General features: G+C 46.5%; 2 protein-coding genes across 2 annotated transcripts in view; both read right to left on the minus strand.

The window, feature by feature from the left end:
• The window catches only part of LOC308418997 (AP-3 complex subunit sigma-2), a 44,005-nt gene extending 40,757 nt beyond the window's left edge, over window positions 1-3,248 (minus strand). Inside the window, exon 1 of the mRNA XM_080914513.1 lies at window positions 3,130-3,248. Within this exon, the coding sequence (XP_080770639.1) occupies window positions 3,130-3,198 (69 nt within the window). The 5' untranslated portion in view covers window positions 3,199-3,248. The remainder of the gene's footprint in view (window positions 1-3,129) is intronic.
• Window positions 3,249-6,615: 3,367 nt separating this feature from the next.
• Window positions 6,616-14,911, minus strand: ARPIN (actin related protein 2/3 complex inhibitor). The gene is made up of 6 exons (XM_080914512.1): window positions 14,750-14,911; window positions 12,307-12,382; window positions 10,574-10,706; window positions 9,393-9,599; window positions 8,874-9,037; window positions 6,616-7,612 (listed from the first exon to the last, which is right to left on the minus strand). The coding sequence occupies exons 1-6, from the start codon at window positions 14,839-14,841 to the stop codon at window positions 7,604-7,606; spliced, it is 681 nt and encodes a 226-aa protein (XP_080770638.1). The 5' UTR covers window positions 14,842-14,911; the 3' UTR covers window positions 6,616-7,603.
• Between the last annotated feature and the right edge of the window lie 8,271 nt (window positions 14,912-23,182).

The raw sequence follows: 23,182 nt of genomic DNA on the forward strand, positions 1-23,182 counted from the left end.
CAACAAAAAAAAAAAAAAAAAAAAAAAAAAACAAACAGAGGGAAGAGTGGGAAGGGGTAGAGAAGAGAGGTGAAAGGGAGAAAGGAAACCCATTGTAGTAGATCATGTGTGTAACCCTAGCACTTGGTAGGTAAAGGCAGGAAGAAGGCAAGACCCAGTATAAGGGAGGGCAGAGCCAGGAGTAATAGTACTTTAATAATAGCACTTGAAGAGGCAGGTAAATGGATCTCTGTGAATTCAATGCCAGCCTGGTCTACACAGTAAGTTCCAGGACAGCCAGAGATACAGAGTGACACCCTGTCTCAAAACAAACACACACACAAACAAACAGGTTAAGGAAGAAACCAGACAGAAACTAAGTAGCTAAAAACACTAGATCAGAACCTGGTAATGGTGGTGCAGGCCTTTAATTCCAGTGCTTGGAAGACAGAGCAGGTAGATTTCTGTGAATTTTGAGGCTAGCCTGGTTTACAGTGAGTTCCAAAACTGTCAGGGCCACAAAGAGAAACCCTGTCTTGGAAAACAAACAAACAAACAAACATCAACAATAAAACACTCTAGATCAGGAAATGGAGAACTGGTTCAGCCATTAAGAGGATTTATTGCCAGTAACCAGGTGATGGCCGACAACCATCAATAAATCCAGTTCCAAGGGATCTAATGCCGTCTTCTAATCTCCAAGGGGACCAGGTAGACACGTGGAATACATACATGCAGGCAAAAGACTCATACACTTAAATAAATCTATGAAGAATGGAAACCCTCCGGGGCCGATGTTCAATCTGCCTGGGACTGAGTCCAGCTCCCACAAACAGCAGTGCTTCAGGTCTGGGGACTACACTCTGACTGCACAGCATTAAAAAAAAAAAGTTCACCTTGGATCTTCCTTAAACCAGAAAAACACATTAAAAAATGTAATCCCTTTCATTCTATACCACTGAACTTAGCTCTGAAATAGCCTGTTCTTTAAAATACCTAGGGAACTAATCACTGAGAGGAAATGGCTGGCTCAGTGTGGGTCTGAAAACCTCTCAGTATTTACTGAATGTATGAATGCAAACTTGCTAATCACTTGCCCACAAGTTGGAACAAATCAATCACTATCTTCCTGGTTTCCATGTGAACAACACACCAAGCTCACATTTGCTAGGATGTTGTCAAAGATTAACTCTGTGTGCCCAGAAATACAAAGCACGCTAAGTACGAGCACTTATTTAAACTGACAAAACATCTTTTCAACTAAAGCCCTTTATCTACCTATAGGCAGAACTGGCAAAAAGACGAAGGGATAGGTGGTAGCGTCAAACAATGAGGACCACTAACTCCTGGCTCAACAAGGCAAACTACTGACTGCTTGCATGCCCCTGGTTTTGTTTGTTTGTTTGTTTTTGGACTTAGAAAGCTCCATTTATTGATTCCCCAAACCCAACACAAAACTCTATGCACAAGTTTTACAGGCCCTTGACCCTGCAGCCACAGCTGAGTTCACTGAAGTCAGCTTGCTTCTGTCTCTTTGGACTCTGATTCTGCTTTCTGAGATGCTAAGAGGACATCTTGGGCTCTCTTCCTCCATCATCTCTCAGCATTGGTGATCATCATCAGATGCAGGAGGGGAAAGCAAGACAGACCGAGAAGTTTCTTCATAGGCTTAGAGAGGTGTGCCAGACAGCCAACCCAGTGCCCAATCCAGTCCAGGTTAAGGTTGGGTTTTGGTTTTGTTGTTATTAATGTCTACACTATGTAGCCAAGGTTGGTCTTGAACTAACAATCCTCCTGCCTCTGTTTCCCAAATGCTGTGATTATAGACATGCACCCACCAGGCCTACCTGAGTAGAAGGATCTCCTGTTCCAGGACAGACTGAGTTACATAAGATCCTGCTTCAAAATAAGTAAAACACACACACACACACACACACACACACACACACACCAAAATACAGATGAAACATAAGGATGTCTTGTTAAGTGTAAGAGAAAGTAGAAAAGTGCTTGCTTAGGGACAGGGATGTTGACTGCTAACAGGGAGAAGATTCTTTAGGAGTAGAGATAAAAATGTTCTCAACTTGTGATAGATGCCACCAAACGGTATGCATTAAGTAGCTGTGCAGTGATTTATAGCTCAATAAAACTTAGGAAATAGGAGAAACAAATGCACAGATAAATGGAAGTTATATTAAGTGCTCTTTTTTAAAAAAAAAATGTAGTTAGAAAAACCTATTTAAAAAAGCAAACTTTTTTCATTTATAATGAAAAAGAAAATAAAAGGCCCAGAAACATTTCTTAACCCGAGGAAAAGTGGGGCTGAAACTTAAATGTTTTCTGATCCCATTTCCTCTCAGGCTTAACCAGTCTCTCAGATATTTTGTAACCTAACCACGTATAAACTGTTGGGGAACAGGAGGCAAATAATGACATTTGTGTTTTCCCAAAGGAAATATTTCTAGAAAATTCAAATTTGTGTGAACACTGCTGAGGCATCCCATGACGGCATTTATTTGTTTGTTTAATTATTTGGTTTCTTAAGATACGGTCTGGTGTAGCTCAAGCTGGCTTAGAACTAGCTGTGAATCTGAGGATAACTTTGAAGTCCTGATCCTCAAGCCTCCATCTTCCGAGTTCTGAACTTTGCGGTATGCATCACTACAACTGGCATCTTGTAATATCTCATCCCCCCCCCCCAATTTTTAAAGAGACTTTCTGTAACCCTACAGGATAAAAAGACCAACCATGATAAAGTCCCAGCCAATGTTGAAGCAAGTGATTCTAGGAAAGCATTTCTCTCCATGCCCCTGAGAAAATATAAACTGAAAGAACCCAACGACCGGATTATCACAAAACTACGCTCATCAATTAAAAAAAAAAAAAAAAAAAAAAAAAAAACTTAAAGACAGACGCTCTGCCATCCAAGATTTCAATGAGGTACACCGTGTACTGCGTCTGGCCCTAAGACCCAGAGGAAAGTGTCACAAAGCACAGAAAAGCCGAGATCCAGGAAGGATGAGGGAGGAGCAGGGGGGTGGGTCATGCACGGAGACTGAGCCCGAAGTGCTGCCTAACGCTGCTACTGGTCATGGGGAAGGGATAGGCTCGGGTACTACGCAGGGGCGTGGCGGGCCGGGCCGCACTCACAAAACGTTGGTAGAAGCGGACCAGCCGCGGTTTCCCATGGTTGTTGAAAACCAGAATCGCCTGAATCATCTTTGGCCGTCCCGTTTCTCTCCGCACCAGCTGCTCCAAGAACGCACCTCCTTCCGGCACAACAAGGACACTTCCGGTTGGTGTCCGGCTGAAAGCTGCTCCGGGTCGGTACCCCGGGGTGGGAGCATCGAAGGGTCCGGGGGCTCGGGCACCCTGGAGAGGTCGCCGCGCTTGCTTGGGGAGCCATCCTGGTAACCAGTCCAATCCTGGCTGGGATTGAGCCCCTCATTTTGGTTCCATCCTGGAGCCAACCGCGTCGGCAACAAAGACCGAGACTGACAATTACTGCCAGCAGCCGCGCCAGTTTGAGGGACCAGGAGGAAGCTTGTGTGGCTTCTAATCTTTAGCCGGCAAAAGCTAGGCTTTTATTTTTCATTATTACAATGTTGCAATGAATTAGGCAAAAGCCTGCTAGTGCAAATGGTCATTCTCTCCTTTAGATGTTGAAAGTTGACATCACAAGGGATCTCTCATCCAACCCCATTTAAAAGGAATGGTTGGCCTCAAACTGGTAACACCTTTTTCTTTATTTATTCGTTTGTTTGTTTATATGTTATCTTTCCTTAAAACGGAGTCTCGCTGTGTCGCCCTGGCTGGCCTTGAACTCAGAGATTTCACCTACCTCTTGCTGTTAATTCGATTTCTCGGCCCTCCTAAGTGCTGGAATTAAAGGCCTGCACCACCACATACATCCCTGAGTTTTTAGTAAATAAAAATTCAAATGACTGTTGAATTGAAGTGTGACAAAATGATTCAAATGTTGAGCAGAAATATCAAAGACAATTCTAAAATAGAGTAACAAGAATGAACCAGCTTTGCCCACCAATCAAATCAAGTAGGATAACTAAATAGGTTTTTAAAAAATATATTTATTTTATGTATATGAGTAACTGCAGCTGTCTTTAGAAACACCAGTAGAGGGCATCAGATCCTGTTACAGATGGTTGTGAGCCACCATGTGGTTGCTGGGAATTGAACTCGAACTCTGGAAGAGCAGCCAGTGCTCTTAACCACTGAGCCATCCTTCCAGCCCTTGAAGTATGTTTAAAAGTTACATTTATATGTTTATTGGAGAGGACACATGCACCATCGCAGGTGCATGTGTAGAAATCAGAGGACAACTTTGGAATCAGTTCTCTCCTGCCATGTAAGTCAGAAAGATCTAATAATGTAAGTCATCAGGTTTGATAATGCCTTTTCCTCACTAGCCCCAAATCATAATTAAAGGGAGACCTATTATTGAACTATAACACAATAATCTGTTGTAAATTTTTTTAAAGATTTAATTTTAATTATGTTGTAGGTGTATGTGTCCACATGTTGGTGTGAGCACATGGGTTCAGGTGCCCTCAAAGACTAGAAGAGGCCACCTCAGAACTGGAGTGTACAGGCTTTGTGTGTGTTGGGGTGCCCATATGCTACTGTGTGCATGAATATTGCAGTCGGCAAACAACTGATGGGGTTGGTTCCCTCCTCCACCAGGTGAGTTCTGGGGTTCAACCCGGCTTCAGGCTCGGTGGCAAGCGCTTTGACTCACGGAGCCATCTTACCAACTTTTTGGTGTTCTTTTGCTTGCATGGTTTTCAGTATTGGTTTTGTGAAATGGAGGTCTCAATCTGTAGTGTAGTCTAGCCTCAGACTGATGGCAACCCTGTCTATTCCTCTGTCTCCAAGCACTGAGATTATAAGCATGAACTCCCTGCCTGTCTTTAAAATCCTGTTCTTTTCTACAGAACAAGTGATTTCCCTTTTCCCAGGAATCCGATTCAGTCCAGCCTCAGGCTGGGCTGTTGCTAAACAATCTTATGCAGCCCAACACTTCCGAACACCAGAGTATGAGCATCTTGACTCCTTCCTCTTTCCTGGGATTGATTCTGCTCTCTAAATACCTCTGGACATGGGCCCTTGTCTCACTCTTTTCTTTGTCTGTCTTTGCTGCAGACCAAACTACAGTGATCTCTCACCTGATACCCTTACAGATAAGCACATTCCCCACCACCTTCAAAAGTAAGGCCCCATCATGACTAGTCTGCAAGCCACCCGGATACAGGACACCAATGATGTGATTTTACATCTTCTTGCCCCTATATCCAAAACCTTTTTGTGGCCAAAGAAATAAGGGACAATGGAAGAGACTAAAGCTTTGTTTTGAAAACTCTGGACTTGACTCCTGGCTCCTCCCCTTAGAAACTGGGATGGTTGTCTGACCTGCCTGAACTTCTCTTCCTCCTCTGTGGTTTGCATGTGGAAGCATAAGTCTGGTGATCAAAAATGTAGACTTTGATCCCAGCATTCAAAAAGCAGAGGTAGGCAGATTTCTGCAGTTCAAGGACAGCCAGGGATACATACTGAAACCTTGCCTCAAAAGAGAAAGAAAGAGAGAGAGAGGGAGGGAGGGAAAGAGGGAGAGAGGGAAAGAGAGAGAGAGAGTGAGAGAGAGAGAGAGAGAGAGAGAGAGAGAGAGAGAGAGAGAGAGAGGAACGGTGGGAGGGAGTGAGGTGGTAGAGTGTTTGCCTGGTATACCCAAAGTCCTGAGTGTGAGCTCTAGCACCACATAAACCAGGCATTTGGATGCAAGTTTGTAATTCCAGCCCTGGGGAGGTAAATGGAGGATCAGAAGGCTAAGGTCATCCTCAGCTACATAGCAAGTTCAAGGTCAACCTATAATGTATGAGGTCCTCCCTCAGAAAAAAGAAATGTAGGCTTTGAAACTGACTGCCTGGATGTAAATTCCTTTCTCTGGCAATCTATACTATTCATAGAGCCTGGAATCTTCAGTCCTATGTATCAAAAATATGGGTAGTAATCCTGTGTACATTGTAAGATTGTTGTGACAGAGTAGGAAGAACTCAGCACTGTCAGTTCCTGTCACAGAAAGCATCTGTCATTGTGTTTGACACATGAAGTTGATCAGTAAACCCTGTCCTTCTCCATCCTTCTTCCAAGGATACAGCAGGGCTCATACACCTGCCATGGCTATGTGGAGTTAAACTCAGGACATGTAGACTTCTGTTCCAGATCTCATCGCAGGGCTGAGCAGGGGCACACTACTCAATGAGGCAGTGTTCATGACTAAAGACTGGGGTTCTCTTCTAAGATTATGGCTCAGCTAGAAGACTGTTAATACCAGACAAGAACCCAATAGTGTGGAGGAATTCTTTCCTGGAGTATGCTGAGTTCTCCAAGTACAAAACAACAAAAATAGTCATACCAAAAAATATGGTCCAGGACTTGTATGTGTAGGCTTTGGTAGGTCACTCACGTAGCAAGCATGAAACACTAGGTTTGAGTACTAGCACTATATAAAATTATATATATATATATATATATATATATATGTGTGTGTGTGTGTGTGTGTGTGTGTGTGTGTGTGTGTGTGTGTGTGTGTGTTTGTGTGTGTGTGTGTGTGTAACCTAATGAAATGTGTCAAGACCTGTGGACCAGCCAGACACTGCTGGAAAGGCTGTAGGCCTTCCCAAGAATGGCATCTTTAGGACAGCAGCCAGATAGGTCTGTGCTAACTAGCTTTATGTCAGTTTGACAGAAGGTATAGAATGCCCTGAAAGAGGGACCCTCCATTGAGAAAATATCTCCATGAGATCCGGCTGTAGGGCATTTTCATAATTAGTGGTTGATGAGGGAGATCCAAGCCCATTGTAAGTAGTACCATTACTGGGCTCATGGTCCTGGGTTCTAGAAGAAATCAGGCAGAGCCAGTCTGCAGCACACCATGGTCTCTACTCCTGCCTCCGTGTTTCTACCCTGCTTGAGTTCCTGCCTTTGCTGCTTTTGATGATGAACTATTATATGAAACTGTGAGTAAAATAAATCCTTTCCTCCCCAAGTTGCTTTTGGTCATGGTGTCTCATCAGAGTAGTAAGAACCCTAACTAAAGACAGAGGTCTAAGGCAGGAAACCCCATGGGGGCACAGAGCCAAATATAGGTAAAGAAGTGGTATCTTGGGTGTGGAGCAGGGAAGGACAGATGGAAGAAAACTGGAACAGGAGAACAGGCACAAGATGGCTGTCACAGAGGAAAAGGAAGGAAAAAATAAAAACACAGGAATGAAAGGAGTCTGCTCTCTTACCCCCGGAACCCCACTGGACTCAGAAAATGAGCCTTTTTCAATTGTGTACCTTGGAGGACTCATCCAGTACCTGTCCACCTCCTAGGGAAAGGAACACTGGGGATAGGTCTATGAAAGCTAGCCTTGCATCCAAAGAGGGACACCGGCATATAAAAACCATAGCCTGGAGACCCTTGGCAAGTACTGAGGTCTTGGATTCGATTTTAGCAGTGTGTTAAGTGGTATTCAGCTTGACAAGACTGATCTCTCCAAGGTAGAAGTTGGTGTGGCCACTTCTCAGTGACACCATCCCAGATGCTGGTAGGCGAGGACGAATCTCAGTCATCCTGGAGACAAGACAAAGAGGCCAAGTCAAGGGATGTGAGTGAAGCAGAATCCATAACAGTCTCCTGGCAATCTTCAGATGAGGGTCTGGGCCTGTGGTCTTCATGGGACCCTCAGCCACTGCCTTGGCCTTACCTCATTAAAGCTGGTTCCAGCAACTCCACCACTTGTCATCTGGGAGCCCAGACCACCACCACACTCCCTCCCTCACCACCACTATACTCCCTCCCCTGACCACCACCACACTCACTCCCCTGACCACCACCACACTCCTTCACTCCCTCCCTCATCACCACCACACTCCCTCCCCTGACCACCACCACACTCCCTCTCTCACCACCACCACACTCCCTCCCTCATCACCACTACACTCCCTCCCCTGACCACCACCACACTCCCTCCCTCACCACCACCACACTCCCTCCCTCACCACCACCACACTCCCTCCCTCACCACCACCACACTCCCTCCCTCACCACCACCACACTCCCTCCCTCACCACCACCACACTCCCTCACTCCCTCCCTCATCACCACCACACTCACTCCCCTGACCACCACCATACTCCCTCACTCCCTCCCTCATCACCACCACACTCCCTCCCCTGACCACCACCACACTCCCTCCCTCACCACCACCACACTCCCTCCCTCATCACCACTACACTCCCTCCCCTGACCACCACCACACTCACTCCCCTGACCTTTGGCCAAAGTCGGCCATGTCATTTTTGAGGCAAATACCCCATTTTTCTGCAACTTCTTTGCTCTACATGTTCTATTGGAGGTTCAGTTATCGGTCCAAATCTTTAGGTGAGTACACTTCAGACGAACAACTAAATATAAGCTAAGAACTAAGTAGGATGTTGACCCTCAGCACAGGAAACATCAGTGCTTCCGAGTCTAGACTAAAGAAAAAACGTGGTTGCTCAAGGACCACCCCATGGTTAATGCATCACTTCAAGAGAAATATTTCCAAACTAAAGGACAGTCCCAGTTCCTTCTGTAATCTTTTCTTCTCACTCTTGCTTTTATGCATCTCTGGTGCTTTGTGTCTGTCCATTGGGCAGTTTGTGTCCTCTAGCAAGAAAAGTCTTAGGTTGTCACCCTCTGTTGGTTCCTTTATGCTAACACCCTCTCAGGAATCACAGGAGTTTCTCTTGCCTTCCATTCCTTCAACCTCAATCATACCCTGTATGTGTAAAACTCCACTAAGAGAGGCAACAGTGCCAGGTAAGGTTCCACAGCTGTCCCCTGCACCTACCCATTCCTCGTCTTCTGCCCCGTCTCCTTGCTCTCGGATCTCCGCTGTGTTCCTCTCTGAAGACTTTTGGGCCATGATATTGTCTGTCCAGGATGCTCCCGTCTTTCCATCACCAGCAAAATTACACTTGGTCACTGTCCCCAGCTCCAGTTTGGCTAAGGAATCTGAAGGAAGAGAAGTTCAATAGCCTTTCTCCTTGTAAATTAGTCAGCGTAAGGCCATCCATTCCAAGTCTGGATTGGCTTGTTCTCTTGGTGAGACTCCCAGATCACTAGAGAGCAAGGGCCAGCCACAGGAATCTAGGGGTTAGATGATGGGACATAGTGTATCTAGTCTAAAGGCCCCAGAGCAGTTGGCCATAGATTTAGGAGTAAATCTCAAAGTCCCAGGTCATGTACTGTGGGAGATCAAATCTGGCCTTCTCCCACTGCTCTAAGCAAAAGAGATGGGGAGCCTCTGAAAGGTGGCCAGGGTCCCCTATAGGCTATTGGAACCGGCAAAGTGAATCACACTGCTCACCTATGAAGGGGCCATCACCCCGAGTTTTTAACCGTACTCCAGTCCCCAGTTCGAGTTCCATGGCCTCCATCTCCGACTCAGGCATCCAGAATGCTACTGTCAGGTCTGGGGTGAGGCTCTCTGTCAACTCCAGCAGCTCGGGCTTGTTTACCAGGCCCTTCAGCACCTCCAGGGTGAGCCTGTCTGTGTCCCCCTTGGCTTCCACTTCTGTAGAACATATGATACAGGAGTGTTAGTGTTCCTGGAGAAGAAACATTCTCTGAGGACCTTCAGGAGCTGGTGAGGGTATCTATCCTGCCAGGGCTCATAAAAGAATCTCACAACAGAGGGTTTATGGCGTGGCAAGTGATAAAAAAACAAAAACAAAAACAAAAAGCAAGCTGAGCATTTAGCACAGTGTCTGGCATCCAGCCAGCCTTCAGTAGGGGTCTCTGATTTTGTTATTCCCATCTTAGTGAAAAACCAAGACTTAGCGAGTATTCAAATACCCACTGCCTTCCCACTGAGACTCTGTAACCAGTGTTCTCTCAGGTTCTAGAACCAGCAGCCAGCCTGTGGTCTGCACCCTGCACTGGCCTACTCCAGGCTAGCCCTGGCAACTCCCAGCAACTCAGGGAGGAATGAAGTCAGAAGCCTGTAGGTGGTGGGGCTCACTGGGAAACAGCCATTAGTAAGGTTTCAGAAAGCTCCAATGGATTCCACGGCACCCAGCAGTGTCCCTAGGGTTTGTCTGACTTCCTGCTGTGCAAGTGACATAAACCCTTTCTTCCTTGAAGTTGGTTTGTCAGGTATTTTGTCATAGCAACAAGTTAAGTAACCAATAAGCTTCACAGATAGATTGAGAACCAAAAAGGAAACATCTGGGTAGGACAGAGACTGCTGGGACCTGGCCTGCTCTCTACACAATGATAGTTAGAGCTCAAAGCCGAGCCTGGGGATGACTCTGCCAGACTTCAGAAAATGGAAGCCATTTGGAAGGCCATCCTGGCTTCCAGGACTAAGATGGGGCAATGGGGAATTGGGAGCAGGGGGAAAGGTTGATAGAAAGGAATTTAACAAGGGATGCTCAAGCCAGAAACAGCATCAAAGCCAATTGTGCTGAGAAGCCACTTTCAAGGACCTCTGGGGACAAACAGGACAGTCTAACAGCCTCTTGGGAAGGAAGAGCCCAGGATACCTACTGTAAGATGACATGAGGAAGCCGGTGTTCACCTTCCTGGTGGCACTGAAGTTGGGCTCAATTTCATTTCCCTTGGGGTCAAACTTACGCCGATGGATACAACTGGGCTGGATATACAGCACATAGTAGCGCTCCTGGGTGTGGCAAAGAAGGGATGACTACTTCACTCCCCACCCCAATCCCAGTAAAACCAAAGCACATAGCCCAGGCTCTCCCTGTAGCCTCTGCCCCAGAATCACATTCCTGGTGTTACACTGCGGCATAGGCTGGGCAGATGCCTCATTTAAATACTTGTTCACTCTTATTCTTACTAGAGTACCTGTCACACAGAGCATGCTACAAAAACATGGCAGGGAAGCAAAATGCCTGACTCCAAGGCTTCCACACAGCCAATGACCTGTAATCCAAGTACTAAGGTCCCTACAGGCCACAAGGCAGGATCGAAGTTGCCAGCAAGCCTCAGAAAGGCCATGGACTAACGGAGGGCAGCCACTTTGCTACTCCCACAAACATAGCAATGGGGCAAATCTCTCCAAGCTCTGTGTGCCTCATTTTCCCCTATCTGGGAATAGCATAACATGTCTTTTAAGGACATTGCAAGGAATCAGTAACAAAATGGGAGAGGACAGGGTTTCTGCCATCTGTATCTTCGGGAGTAAGGGCACAAGAGACACATTTGGAAAGGGTCTGGGTGAACACCTGCCTGCATTGGGCCAGCTGAGGCAGGCCAGGTTCATGTTGGCACAGCTGTCCTGGACAGGTTGGGTGGAGTCTCCAGATTGTGAGTCCTCCTACTGACTTTCAATCTAAAGAGTAGAGAGTTGTAGCAAGATCTCTGGGCATGAAAACGACCAGCCAGTAGCATGACATACAAAAGCATACGCTGAAGCATGGTGGTGTACACCTTTAATCCCAGCATAGGAAGGAGGAGCTCTTAAATTCAATGCCAACCTGGTCTACAAATCATGTTCTAGGACAGCCAGGGCTACAGAGAACCCCTTGTCTTGGATAGATAGATAGATAGATAGATAGATAGATAGATAGATAGATAGATAGACAGACAGACAGACAGACAGACAGACAGGGCTAGAGAACCCCTTGTCTCAGATAGATAGATAGATAGATAGATAGATAGATAGATAGATAGATAGACAGACAGACAGACAGACAGACAGGTGATAGAAACATAGATACATAGATAGATACATAGATGGCCTAGGCTGGATGAAGAACCAGGCCTCAGCCCACCTTGGAAGGGCCTGATGTTAAACTGAGGTTTAGAGACCAAGGACCCAAGAGACAGCGTGGTGAGCACTAGAAGGGGCTGTCTGAAAAGAGGGCAGAAGGACTGGTGTCAGAAAGGAGATGTGGGCTGGCACAGGACTGTGGAGTGCTCGCAGACACCTAGACTGCGTGAGCTGTGAACACAACCTGAGGATAAAGACAGAAGGCCATACAGCAGCTGCAGACCCGGATGTCAGCATGGGGTCTGTCTATTCAGTCTAGACTGGGCTTGGGGCCTGCTCTGGCTTTTCAGCTGCAGTGGAAGTTCTTCTTGCAAGAACCATGTAGTCCCACTGCAAGGCCCCCGTAAGTCCCCTTTCTACCGGTCCCATTTGACTGTGAGAATCTGTTCTGTGACCTCAGTCATGGCCTGGATCTTAACCAGCACAAGGAGATATCATGTAGGTGAGGGAGGAGACCCTATGAAGGCCAACCAGGACACAACCTCACCTTCCTGCCATGGGCATCCAAGATGCTGTGCCGAGATACATCCACAAGCTCTCCCTCCAGCAAGACACCATTTCCTCTGGGGATGAGAAGAGGGGAAGAAGGAATGCTGGTTGTCAGTCCTTAAGAAAGCCACCCTCAGATTTAATGGCCTGGTTGAGAATCTGAGCTGCTAAGACAGAAACGAGTCACACACACACACACACACACACACACACACACACACACACACACACACGGTCTCCTCGTCACCTGTCTTCAAGAAGGTCTGGAACTGAGCATTCATGTTCTACTTCCATCATCTGAATCTCCATGGCTTCAAAGAACCTTCCTAAGCTATTCCAAGGCCAAGAGATGCCTCCCCCCACCACAGACACGCTGGGCATTATTATGACCCTCAGGATTCTCACCCACAATGAGGAGCAAAGGAGCCTCTGGTTGTGCTCCTTTGGTGCTAGACTAGCTAAGGTCATGAACGCTAAGGCAAGTGTAAACTATGAAACACGAAGTAGAAAGCAATTTTTACAGCTGGGCTTGACACACACCTGTAATCCCTGCACTAGGGAGGGGGGATTGTGGTGAGTTCAAAGCCTAGGCTGAGCTACACTGAGTTCAAGCCAAGCCTTTACAATTTATCTTAGCCAAAAGGCTGAGAAGCAATAAGCCAAGCCTTTAACACATAGCAAAATGCCATAAATGAATAAATAAATGGTCCTAAATTTTTAGTTAAGCAAATCTGGCTGCTTCTTTTAACATAACCGTGGCCGTTTTGTTCATAAGGTGAAATTAAGTTCAGGTTCTCAGACTCTACTTCTCAGAAATAATTATCCAGAGCTGACACTAAAGAATGTTACGAATCATCCAAAAAGTTATGACTGAATCACTTGCGCCCTGTTATCTCAATGTTCTGAAATTCCCCTGTTCAGCACCCGTCCACCACACCCCTTACCTCACTCGGGACCAGTCAGATTAAAAGTTGGCTGATAATACTTTGTCTAGTTAGCCAAAAATGCTGTACCACTCCAATGCTTGCTTTCGAACTTTTGAACCTAATTTTTCATATAAAGAGCCTGCCCTGAGGATAGACTGGTAGGTTTTTCCTTCCTGTGGAACAGGACATCCAGTGCTATGTGTGCTCAATAAACTATTCTTGCTTAACTAAGACCAGTGTATGGTTTGAGTGGCGATTCCCAGACTACAACCAGAGCAAGTGTCTATGGTACAATAAATTATTTTTCTTTTACATCCTTAACAAAAAAAAAAAAAGACAGGGTTTCCCTATGTATCCTTAGCTGTTCTGGAATTCATTAGGTAAACCAAACTGCTCTGAACTCAGAGATCAGCCTGCCTCTGCCTTCCAAGTGCTGGGGTTAGGGTTGTGAGCCACCATACCTGGGTGTTTTTATTATTTTTTACATGTGTGTAAGGATCTGTGTCTGTGTGAGCATACGCATGTATACTGGTCTTTACCGGTGCCTGTGGAGTCCAGAGGAGGAAACCAAATCCCCCATTGCTGGCCTTACAAGTAGTTTTGAGCACAATGACGTGGGTGCTGGGAACTGAACACAGGTTCTCTGAAGGCACAGTAAGCCCTCTTCGCTGGTGAGATAGGGCTTTGCCTATTTTAAAGAACCTTCGTGGGCTGGAGTGATTCACACAATCACATTTATATAGACATTAGATCTTCAGCACTTACTCCTCCTTTAACTGAGACTATTCCACGGGGACTTTAGATTCCACTTCCTAGATGGGAATGATGGGATATTTGGCTTTCCGGGCTTGGCTTCTTTCATGTAGACTACTTCCTGTTGTTTCTGACTGTAAATGAAATTGTCCATCCTGTTTATCACCCTGGGCAAGAACAGTACCTCCGATGTTCCCACTGTCCTACTATCGTTCCTGCCACACCGCAAACTGGTCACCAGTGATGCAGTGTGACAAATGGCTAGAGTTTGGAGCCCTGGTGTAGGGAAAGAACTGAGGTCAGTGAGAACCGGCACCGCCTCTGAAGTTCCACTTGGGAATCTGGAGTCCCTCCAGTGGATATGCATGCAGGCGGGAATTTCAAGTTTACCTGTCTTCCGGGTGCCAGGGACTTTGGGAAAAGCCAGCTGGATGCCTAGGGTGGCTTTGGTAACCCCAGTTTCTCTTTCCCCAATGCCCCTGGTGCCCCAGATCAATCTCCGAGCAGGGCTCAGATCCGGAGTTCAACAAAGGCCTCAAGTCCAGGCCCCTGGGATGCTCCCAGGTCACTGCTGGCCACAGCAGGGACCAGGGTCCCAGGGACCCGACACAGCCAATTCAGGAAGTTCCCGTGCCCAGTCCACCCCTGGCCAGTAACGGAGTCCCAGGTCGGGTGGACAGACCACAGACCACCCCTGGCCAGCCGTGGAAGAAAGCGCAACTCATCTCTGGCCAGCAACGGGGTGGACAGAGCACAGCCTACCCTTGGTGGATGGTGGGGTCCCAGGTCCCCTGCAGTCGCGCGCTCTGCACCACCTTGTTGCGGAGGGCGCTGTCGTGGTAGATGCGGCTCATTTTCCCAACACCGAGGCCCCGCAGCTCCAGGAAGCAGCGGGCGCGTGGGGAGGGGCACTTCAGGGACAGGAGCTTGGAGGTCCCTGTAGCACTGGCTTTCCCAGTTAGCAGATCCCGGAACTGTGCTGCCAGCCCGGGGCGTTCCCAGTGGGGACTTAAAGGGGCCAAGCCTCATTCCTGACTGCCAGACCTTGTGCAGTGACCCGGGGTTTTAGGAATAACTACTGTTCTTCATGTCCTTACAGTCTAAGAAAGATCGAGAGTTCGGGCCCCATCTGTACTATACAGAAATCCTGTCTCAAAATATAATACACACACACACACACACACACACACACACACACACACACACACCAGCAGCAGCAGCAGCAGCAGCAGTTGAAGCTCAGGAACTGTAGATTTTTCTTGGGATCGATTCTGGAAGGATATTTTTTCAGGGAGCAGGAAGAGAGAAGAGGGAACAGCCACGAGGAACCATGCTGCCCCTTTGGCCCTTCCTGTGGTGGTTCCGCAATGGCTTAGGGGAGTTCCCATGTATGACGGAGTAGGGATTTCTGCAGCAAGGGAAACCTGAATCTGCAATCGCGGCAAGTTCCTCAACCTTTCTGAGCCTGCGCTTCTTCCTTGGCGAAACAGAAATAAAAGTCAGTATCTAATGGTTTGTAAAGATAGAACTGACCCTCTCCTAGTCTCGTGGACATTACATTGCTTTGCCTCCCACTGCTCTAAGATTCTGATCGATCGCTTCTCTAGCCCACATGCCCTTTGCTCCAGAGTATCTGCGAGCCTTTTATTCTTAGCCTGCACCCGGGCGGGCGTCTCCACTGACCTGGAAATCATTGGGAAGTCTTCTTGTTTTATTGGTTCCTTTGTGCCAAATTCTGACGCAGGTGGCCCCAATTCTGGTATGCCAGGTGTGTCCCTGATGCAGCAACAATGCCCAAGGGCCCAGGGTGAGATGTAAGCTTTGGAAGAAGCTCTCTCTCCCACACATTATGAACACATGGTGGTTATTTTTTAAGGGTCCTTCTTCCTTAAACAAAATATAAATCTTTTAAAGACTATATATCAGGCTGGCCTTGAACTCGATATGTAGCCTAGTATAACTTCAAACCCCTTTCCCCTTACAATACCTCCCCAAGAACCAAGATTCCAGGTGTAGACCACTACTGCACCTGGATGATTTGGTACTGGGGGTTCAATCCAGGACTTTACGAACATTAGACAAACAATCTTCCCAATTAAGCTCCAAAAATATAGTTTTGTGAATCCCTAAAAATAAAACAAACCCTAGTCAGGGTGTCTATGATTAGTCAGCCCTAGCCTATGTCCAACCTATCAGGCAGCTCTGTATTCCCAGAAAGAAAGACAAAGATCCTCTGGGCAGGAATGTCCTCTGTCTCTTCTGGTAAGTTCTGGACTCATAGGCACCTGACTGCTCTGCCTCCTCTTCCTTCCCTTTCCTGGGTGAATATTCATTCACACACACTCTAAATTTGCACTGCCCTCTGCAGAAGCTATGTGTAGCTACTTAAATTGTATTTTAACAGTGCTGAAAATAGACTCCAGGGTGTTTATGTATACCAGACAAGTGTTCAACCAGTGAGCTGCATACCCAGCCTAAACCACAGATAATACAATTTAAATAACAGAAAAATCACTTTTGCTGATCATAGAGGCCCATGCCTATAATCCCAATACCTACATTTTGAGGCTGGCTTGAGCTATATTGTGGGTACAAGGCTAGCAGGGCTACATTGTGAAAGTCTGTCTCAAAATCCCCAAACAATAATAATTTTTAAAAGTAATTTGCACGTTTAAATTCACTTCCTGTCTTAGTCAGGGTTTCTATTCCTGCACAAACATCATGACCAAGAAGCAAGTTGGGGAGGAAAGGGTTTATTCAGCTTACACTTCCACATTGCTGTTCATCACCAAAGGAAGTCAGGACTGGAACTCAAGCAGGTCAGGAAGCAGGAGCTGATGCAGAGGCCATGGAGGCTTACTGGCTTACTTGAGTTCCAGTCCTGACTTCCTTTGGTGATGAACAGCAATGTGGAAGTGTAAGCTGAGTAAACCCTTTCCTCCCAATTTGCTTCTTGGTCATGATGTTTGTACAGATATAGAAACCCTGACTAAGACAAATTGGTACCAACATATTGGGGTATTCCTGTGACAACCTGACTATGTTTTGGGGAGGACTGTGAAAGGACTTTAGAACTTTGAGCTAAAAGAGCCATTGGGATGTTAAGAGCTCTGTGGAATGTTCAGTAAGAGCTTGGAAGATAATGTTGAGAACAGTGCAGAAGATGGAGGCCTGGCTTGTGAAATTTCAGAGGGAAGATTATAGACTCTTATTGTTAGGATTCTGTAAACCTCACCCCTCAGTTACCTAGCAACAGCCAGGTATACCCCACCCCTCAATTACCCAGCAGTAGCCAGGTATGCTCCGCCCCAGTGACCTGACACTATAAAAGGAGCTGCTTGACCCCTCCTCTCTCTCTTGCTCTTGTGCTCTTGCAGCCTTGCTCTCCCACCCCTACCCCTCCTTTTCCCTTCCCTTCCCCCCCCTCCCTCCACGTGCTCATGGCCTGCCTCTACTCCTCTACTTCTCTCTCTCTCTGCCTCTACCACCCTCTTAACTCTCCCATGACCTGAATAAACTATTCTCTGCTATACCGTTGTGTGGCTGGTCCCTCAGGGGGAAAGGATTCCCAACATGGCCTCCCACTCTCTTCATCCTGCCCTTAACATTGGTGCCAAAACCCGGGACGTCATCTTTTTACAACATTGGTGCCTCGTGACTTTTCCTTTCAGTGACTTTTACTTTCATTGGTGCCCCATCATCTTTTCCTTACACTTATCAAGGCTGTTGCTCTTTTGATTGTGAAGATTCTGTGGTTTTGGTTAGCTAGAGCTGAAGAATCAGCTGTGATTAACAAGATACCAGAACTATTAAAGCAAAACCTTTGCATTACTGGGACAATTGATGCTGGTCAGCTGGAGCTAAGAAAGTAGTGGTGATTAAGAAGAGACCAGCCTCATTGAGGTGAAATCTTCTGGGAACTGTTTTCTGAAAGCACAAAGAAGCTGTGTTCCAGAGATAGCCAAGGTTGTACCTCGTGCTGTGGCTGGACTTGGTAATGTGTAAGAGTCACCCAGGTGGTACTGGTTTTGAAGGAATGAAGAGGTCATGGAGAGCAGCTGAGGCTCAGCACTGTGAGAGGCCATGGAAGGCCATTGGAGAAGGTGCAGCCTCAGTTGCAATTAATGCCCCAGGAAGCAGTGTTTTGGAGATGCCAGTACCATGAGATGACCACCAAGAACAGCAGCAGCAGTGGAGAACAGGCAGCTGGAGCCTAGAAGACAAGGTGTATGCTACAAAGGGCAGAGCTGGAGAAGTGACCCAAACCCTTGGAGGAGCCCAGAAGTTTGTGAGTGGATTCCAGACATTGAACGATTAGAGTTTGATTTTGCTTTTAATTGTGACTGTGCCCTGATAGTTTTCCCTCTTGAAGGAACAAATTTTAGTGGAGTCCACAGTTAAGAGACTTTGAATTTTAAAAGAGATTGACTATTTTAAAGGGATTGGAATTTTAATATGTAAGATTTTGTATAGACTGTGGGACTCTTAAGGTTATTTAGATCTTGGGGATGAATAATAAAGTAAGGGTTGAGGCTTAATAGTGATATGTTTGTGTGTCAAGTTGACAAGGGGTCAATTGTACTGGCTGGTTTTGTGTCAACTTGACACAAGCTGGAGTTATTACAGAGAAAGGAGCCTCCATTGAAGAAATGCCTCCATGAGATCCAGCTGTAAGGCATTTTCTCAACTAGTGATCAGGGCCCAGCCCATTGTAGGTAGTGCCATCCCTGGGCTGCTAGACCTGGGTTCTATAAGAAAGCAGGCTGAACAAGCCAGGGGAAGCAAGCCAGTAATTAACATCCCTCCATGGCCTCTGCATCAGCTCCTGCCTCCTGCTCTGCTTGAGTTCTAGTCCTGACTCCCTTTGGTGATGAACAGCAATGTGGAAGTGTAAGCTGAATAAACCCTTTCCTCCCCAACTTGCTTCTTGGTCATGATGTTTGTGCAGGAATGGAAACCCTGACTAAGACAGTTCCTCAGCCACTACTCATGCATGTATGGAGAGTGGTTATTTGGTTTTTTTGACAGTGGTTTCTACGTTTTTTGTTTTGTTTTTTGTTTGATCAGTTGGTTTTGTTGTTGTTGTTGTTGTTGTGTTTTGTTTAGTTTTGAGACAAGGTCTTACTAAGTAGCCTTGGCCAGCCTGGAACTTACTGTATATAGACCAGGCTGACCTGGAACTCCTAGAGATCCACCTTCCTCTGCCCCCTGAGTGCTGGGATTAAAAGTGTGTGTCACCAGCCCAGGCAGTTAGTCACATTTAAAAATGAGTATTTTTTTTTCAGGCCGGATTTTCCTTCTGCCACGTCAGGTGATGAGGGAGCAAGAGAGCCAGTCTGATGAGGTTTAGTGGAACTAATAGCATGGGCCCTCTTATTTCTTGTCTAACAGAGTTGTCATCGGTCACCTTGAACAGCAATACCCTCCTGTACTTGTTTGTGCCCACTTACCTTCTGCAGGACACAAAGCAAATGACACCCAGGAGCAAAGCCAAGATCACAGGGAGACCATAGCAAGGGAATGTCCTCCAATTGTGGTACTGAGACTCAGGACTGACAAAGAACAATGTGAGGAAGAAGAAAGGCCGAGGGTGAGCAGGTTGTGGTGGTACAGGCCTGTGTTCTGGACTTAGAGGCTGAGGGTGAGCAGGTTGTGGTGGTACAGGCCTGTGTTCCAGACTTAGAGGCTGAGACCAGAGTAACCACAGTTTCAAAGCCAGCCTGGGGTACCTAGTGAGTTTCTAGATAGCTGGGCTACGGAGTGAGCTCATATTTTAAGAAAGGGACTGAAGAGTCTCAGTGATTGCAAGCACTGGCTGTTCATCCAGATACCCAGGTTTGTTCCCAAGAACCCATATTGAAGCTCCCAACCGCCTCTAATTTCAACTCCAAGGCTCTGACATTCTCTCCTAACCTCTATAGGTTCCAGGCACACACACGGTGCACAGACATACATGTGGGCAAACACTCATACACATAAAAACAAATTTTAAAAAATTTAACTTAAAAAAAAAAATAACCCAAAAGCTAGTGTATAGAAATTTCTTCCAGTCACCAGGCAGGTAAAATTGTGAACGAAAGATTTGTTTTTTATTCACCCTAGTCAAAAATCAAAATCTTCTCAGGAACCTTTTCTCTAAAGTACTGCATGTAATTACAACACACCACTATCGTCGCCCCTCCCCCATGCCTTCCCTGAAGAAAATAGACTTTGTCCAGATTTGTTTGGAGTAGAACATACAGGAACACGTTCATGCATCAGGTCACAGCTTAGCATAGCTGACACATCTCGAGCTGACGGGTCGTCTGGTGGTTCCAGAAGAAATAGCATGCTAAATTGCCACCGACGCAGTGAAATAACCTAGAGAAAACACACATGCACAGCACGGAGCAACAGAGAGAAAACAAAGGAAGCACTCAGGAGGGAAAGCGAACCTAACATGAAATAAGATGCCAGAAGGAGGGCCAGGCCCATCCATCAACGGGCCATCAATAAATGCAAATGGAGGAAGCCTGCTTTGGAAAGAAAATCTATCATGTGCCTTGGATCAGGCAAAGCTTAATGTCACTTCGATGTCTCTCAGCCTCAGGTTCCTCCAGGTCTGTCCCACTGTCTACAATGACCTCACAAAGAAACGACACCACTCACCTCAATGTATGGCTGTTGCACCCCACTTTTTTCTTGAGATGGTTGTTCCGAGAGTCTGAGGAAGGAAACCCTCAGAACAGGACTGTAAGGATTACATCCTGTTCTGATGGTATCGGGAACACTGTTCCTCTGGTGAGTAGGTTAGGTAATAACCCTTGGAGGCTCAGACTGTCAGGTGGTTTGAATGAAATTGGCCCCCATAGGCTCATAGGGAGTGGCATTATTTGATAGGATTAGGATATGTGTAGGAGTAGCTGTGGCCTTACTGAGGGAAGTGTGTTACAGGGGTGGCAGGGGTGGACATTCAGGTTTCAGAAATTCAAGCCAGGCCCAGCTTCCTGCTGCCTATGCATCCAGATGTGGAACCCTCAGCCACCAAGCCCCCCACCATGATGATAATAGACTGAACCTCTGAACTGTAAGCCAGTCCCAATTAAATGTCTTTTTCTAAGAATTGCTGTGGTCCTGGGGTCTCTCACAGCAGTACAACATTGACTAACAGGCAGGAGGATTGGTTGAGGCCAGGAGCTTAAAGTCAGCCTGAACAATAGGGGGAGACCTGTACCGTGTGACTTTTTCCTGCAAATACACCAGTACCAGACCAAAAAAAAAAAAAAAAAAAAAAAAAAAAAAAAAAAAGATTCTATCCAAGCCTAACTCGGTGAATCCACGAGTTTGTTGGAATTATTTACAGGAGTGTGGGTGAGCAGTTACTTAGAGGAGCTTAGATGACTCAAAGTACTGCAGTTCTGAAAAGCTCACTCCAGCCTGGTGACACTGTGTCCCTGCAGTGCCCTGCCCAGTTTGCAGTCAGCTCCACTAGAGAGTCTCCTCTCCCTTAGCAACTGCTTACTGATTAGATACCCTTGCAAAGGAGCCTTGGGAAGCCTGTAACTTTTCCGGCTTTCTGAGCCTTATAAATTTCATTAGCTTCTTGTCTGTCGGAAGCTGTCTCCTTGATCCAGAGGGAATATATGAATCAGAGAAAATAGTTTCACAATACAGTCTCTAAAAGGATAACTAAAGGCCAAGTGTGCTCCCCCATACCCATAATATCAGCACTTAGAAGCCTGAGGCAGGAGGATTGCCTTGAGCTTCAGATCAGCCTGCCGTAATGGTGAGTACCAGGCCAGCCAGAGATACATCTTTGTTGTTGTTTTTATTTTGCTTTGTTTTCAAGACAGGTTTTCTCTGTGTGGACCTGGATCTCCTGGTACTTGCTCTATAGACCAGGCTGGCCTTGAACTCATAGAGATCTACATGCCTTTACTGCTAGGATTAAAGGAAACCCCCAGCACTTGGTGCGTGCACTACAGACATTCTACCACTTGAGCTACATCATTAACTCATAAACCAGCCTTGAGTATCAACACAGAACCTTGAGGATGGGGGAAGGGGGAAGGAAAATGACATTCTCAATATAGCTAACAGTCAATGCTCACAACTAGAAACCATGAAGAGAGTCAAGTCAGCATCTGGTGGTAAGGGGACAAAGCTGCCAAAGGAGCAACCTTTCTAGATCGGTCACACTCGATAGTATGAGAAAGGACACCCCTACCCTCCCACTGTCCCCCACACTGACACTGGGACTGGAGGCACTGGGTGGCCAAGCCCAACATCCTAGAACATGAACACCAGTGTGAACTTTCAGAGTTACTCTGGCACCATCTTGAGTAATTGTTCCTGAACAGTGCTACAGTGGATTTACTCCATAAGACCTGCGGGGTTTCCCCTACCTGCCTTGTTCGGGAGGATTCAGAAGCCTTAAGGTACATCAAGTCTCTTTGAGATGCCCTTTGCAGCTGATGAAGGTATTTGCAGTCATGGAATGAGGCGTCTGAACCGGGATCCCAAGCCCTGGTAGAGCTTGATACCAGCTGGGCTAGCTAGATAGAATTACCAATGCTGTAAGAGGGTCATAGCTGTCTAGGTACACCGTATCTGTTCAAGCTACCTCACTGACACTTTTGTCTCTTCTCATGTGCTAGGGATGCAGTCATTCGCCACAAAGGTGGTTTATGAGACACTGAGGGTAGGGCCCAGGGCTTCAAGTACACTAGGCAGGTGTTCTGTCAACTGAGACACATTCTCAGTCACCACTTCCTTTCTTTTTGAGACAGGATCTCACTGTGTAGTATTAAAGAGAGACTCACTATGTAGACCAGGCTGGCCTTGAACTCACAGAGATCCACCTGCTTCTGCCTCCCAAGCTCTGGGATTAATATATGCCACCATGCCCAGAATTCCTTCTCCCTCATTTTTTTTAAAAGACAAGATCTCTCTATGTAGTCCAAATTGATCCCTCTTCTGTATGCTAGGATAACAGGTGTGCCTCCCACCCAGTTAGACAGAGCATTTTTTTTTTAACATCTTTTGTAAACCATTTACATTTGCTTTTTCCTGTGTGGAGTCAGATTTTAGCTCTCACTGGTTTCTCCCCAGTTTGATAAAGATCAGATGATTTGCTAATACAGATTTAGTTACAACAAGAATAAAGCGACACGAGTTGCCCTTTCGCCTCTACACTCCTGTCTCGCATCCTCTGGG

This window comes from Micromys minutus, assembly GCF_963924665.1.
Source record: "Micromys minutus genome assembly, chromosome: 3".
Classification (NCBI taxonomy): domain Eukaryota; kingdom Metazoa; phylum Chordata; class Mammalia; order Rodentia; family Muridae; genus Micromys; species Micromys minutus.

Coding starts and splice junctions, on each gene's coding strand:
- ARPIN (XM_080914512.1), bottom strand. CDS start 14,841: ATGAGCCGCATCTACCACGACAGCGCCCTCCGCAACAAGGTGGTGCAG. Junction 10,707..12,306: donor TGGATGCCCATGGCAGGAAG/GTGAGGTTGTGT, acceptor TGCCACACCCAG/GAGCGCTACTATGTGCTGTA. Junction 9,600..10,573: donor CTTCCTCATGTCATCTTACA/GTAGGTATCCTG, acceptor TATGTTCTACAG/AAGTGGAAGCCAAGGGGGAC.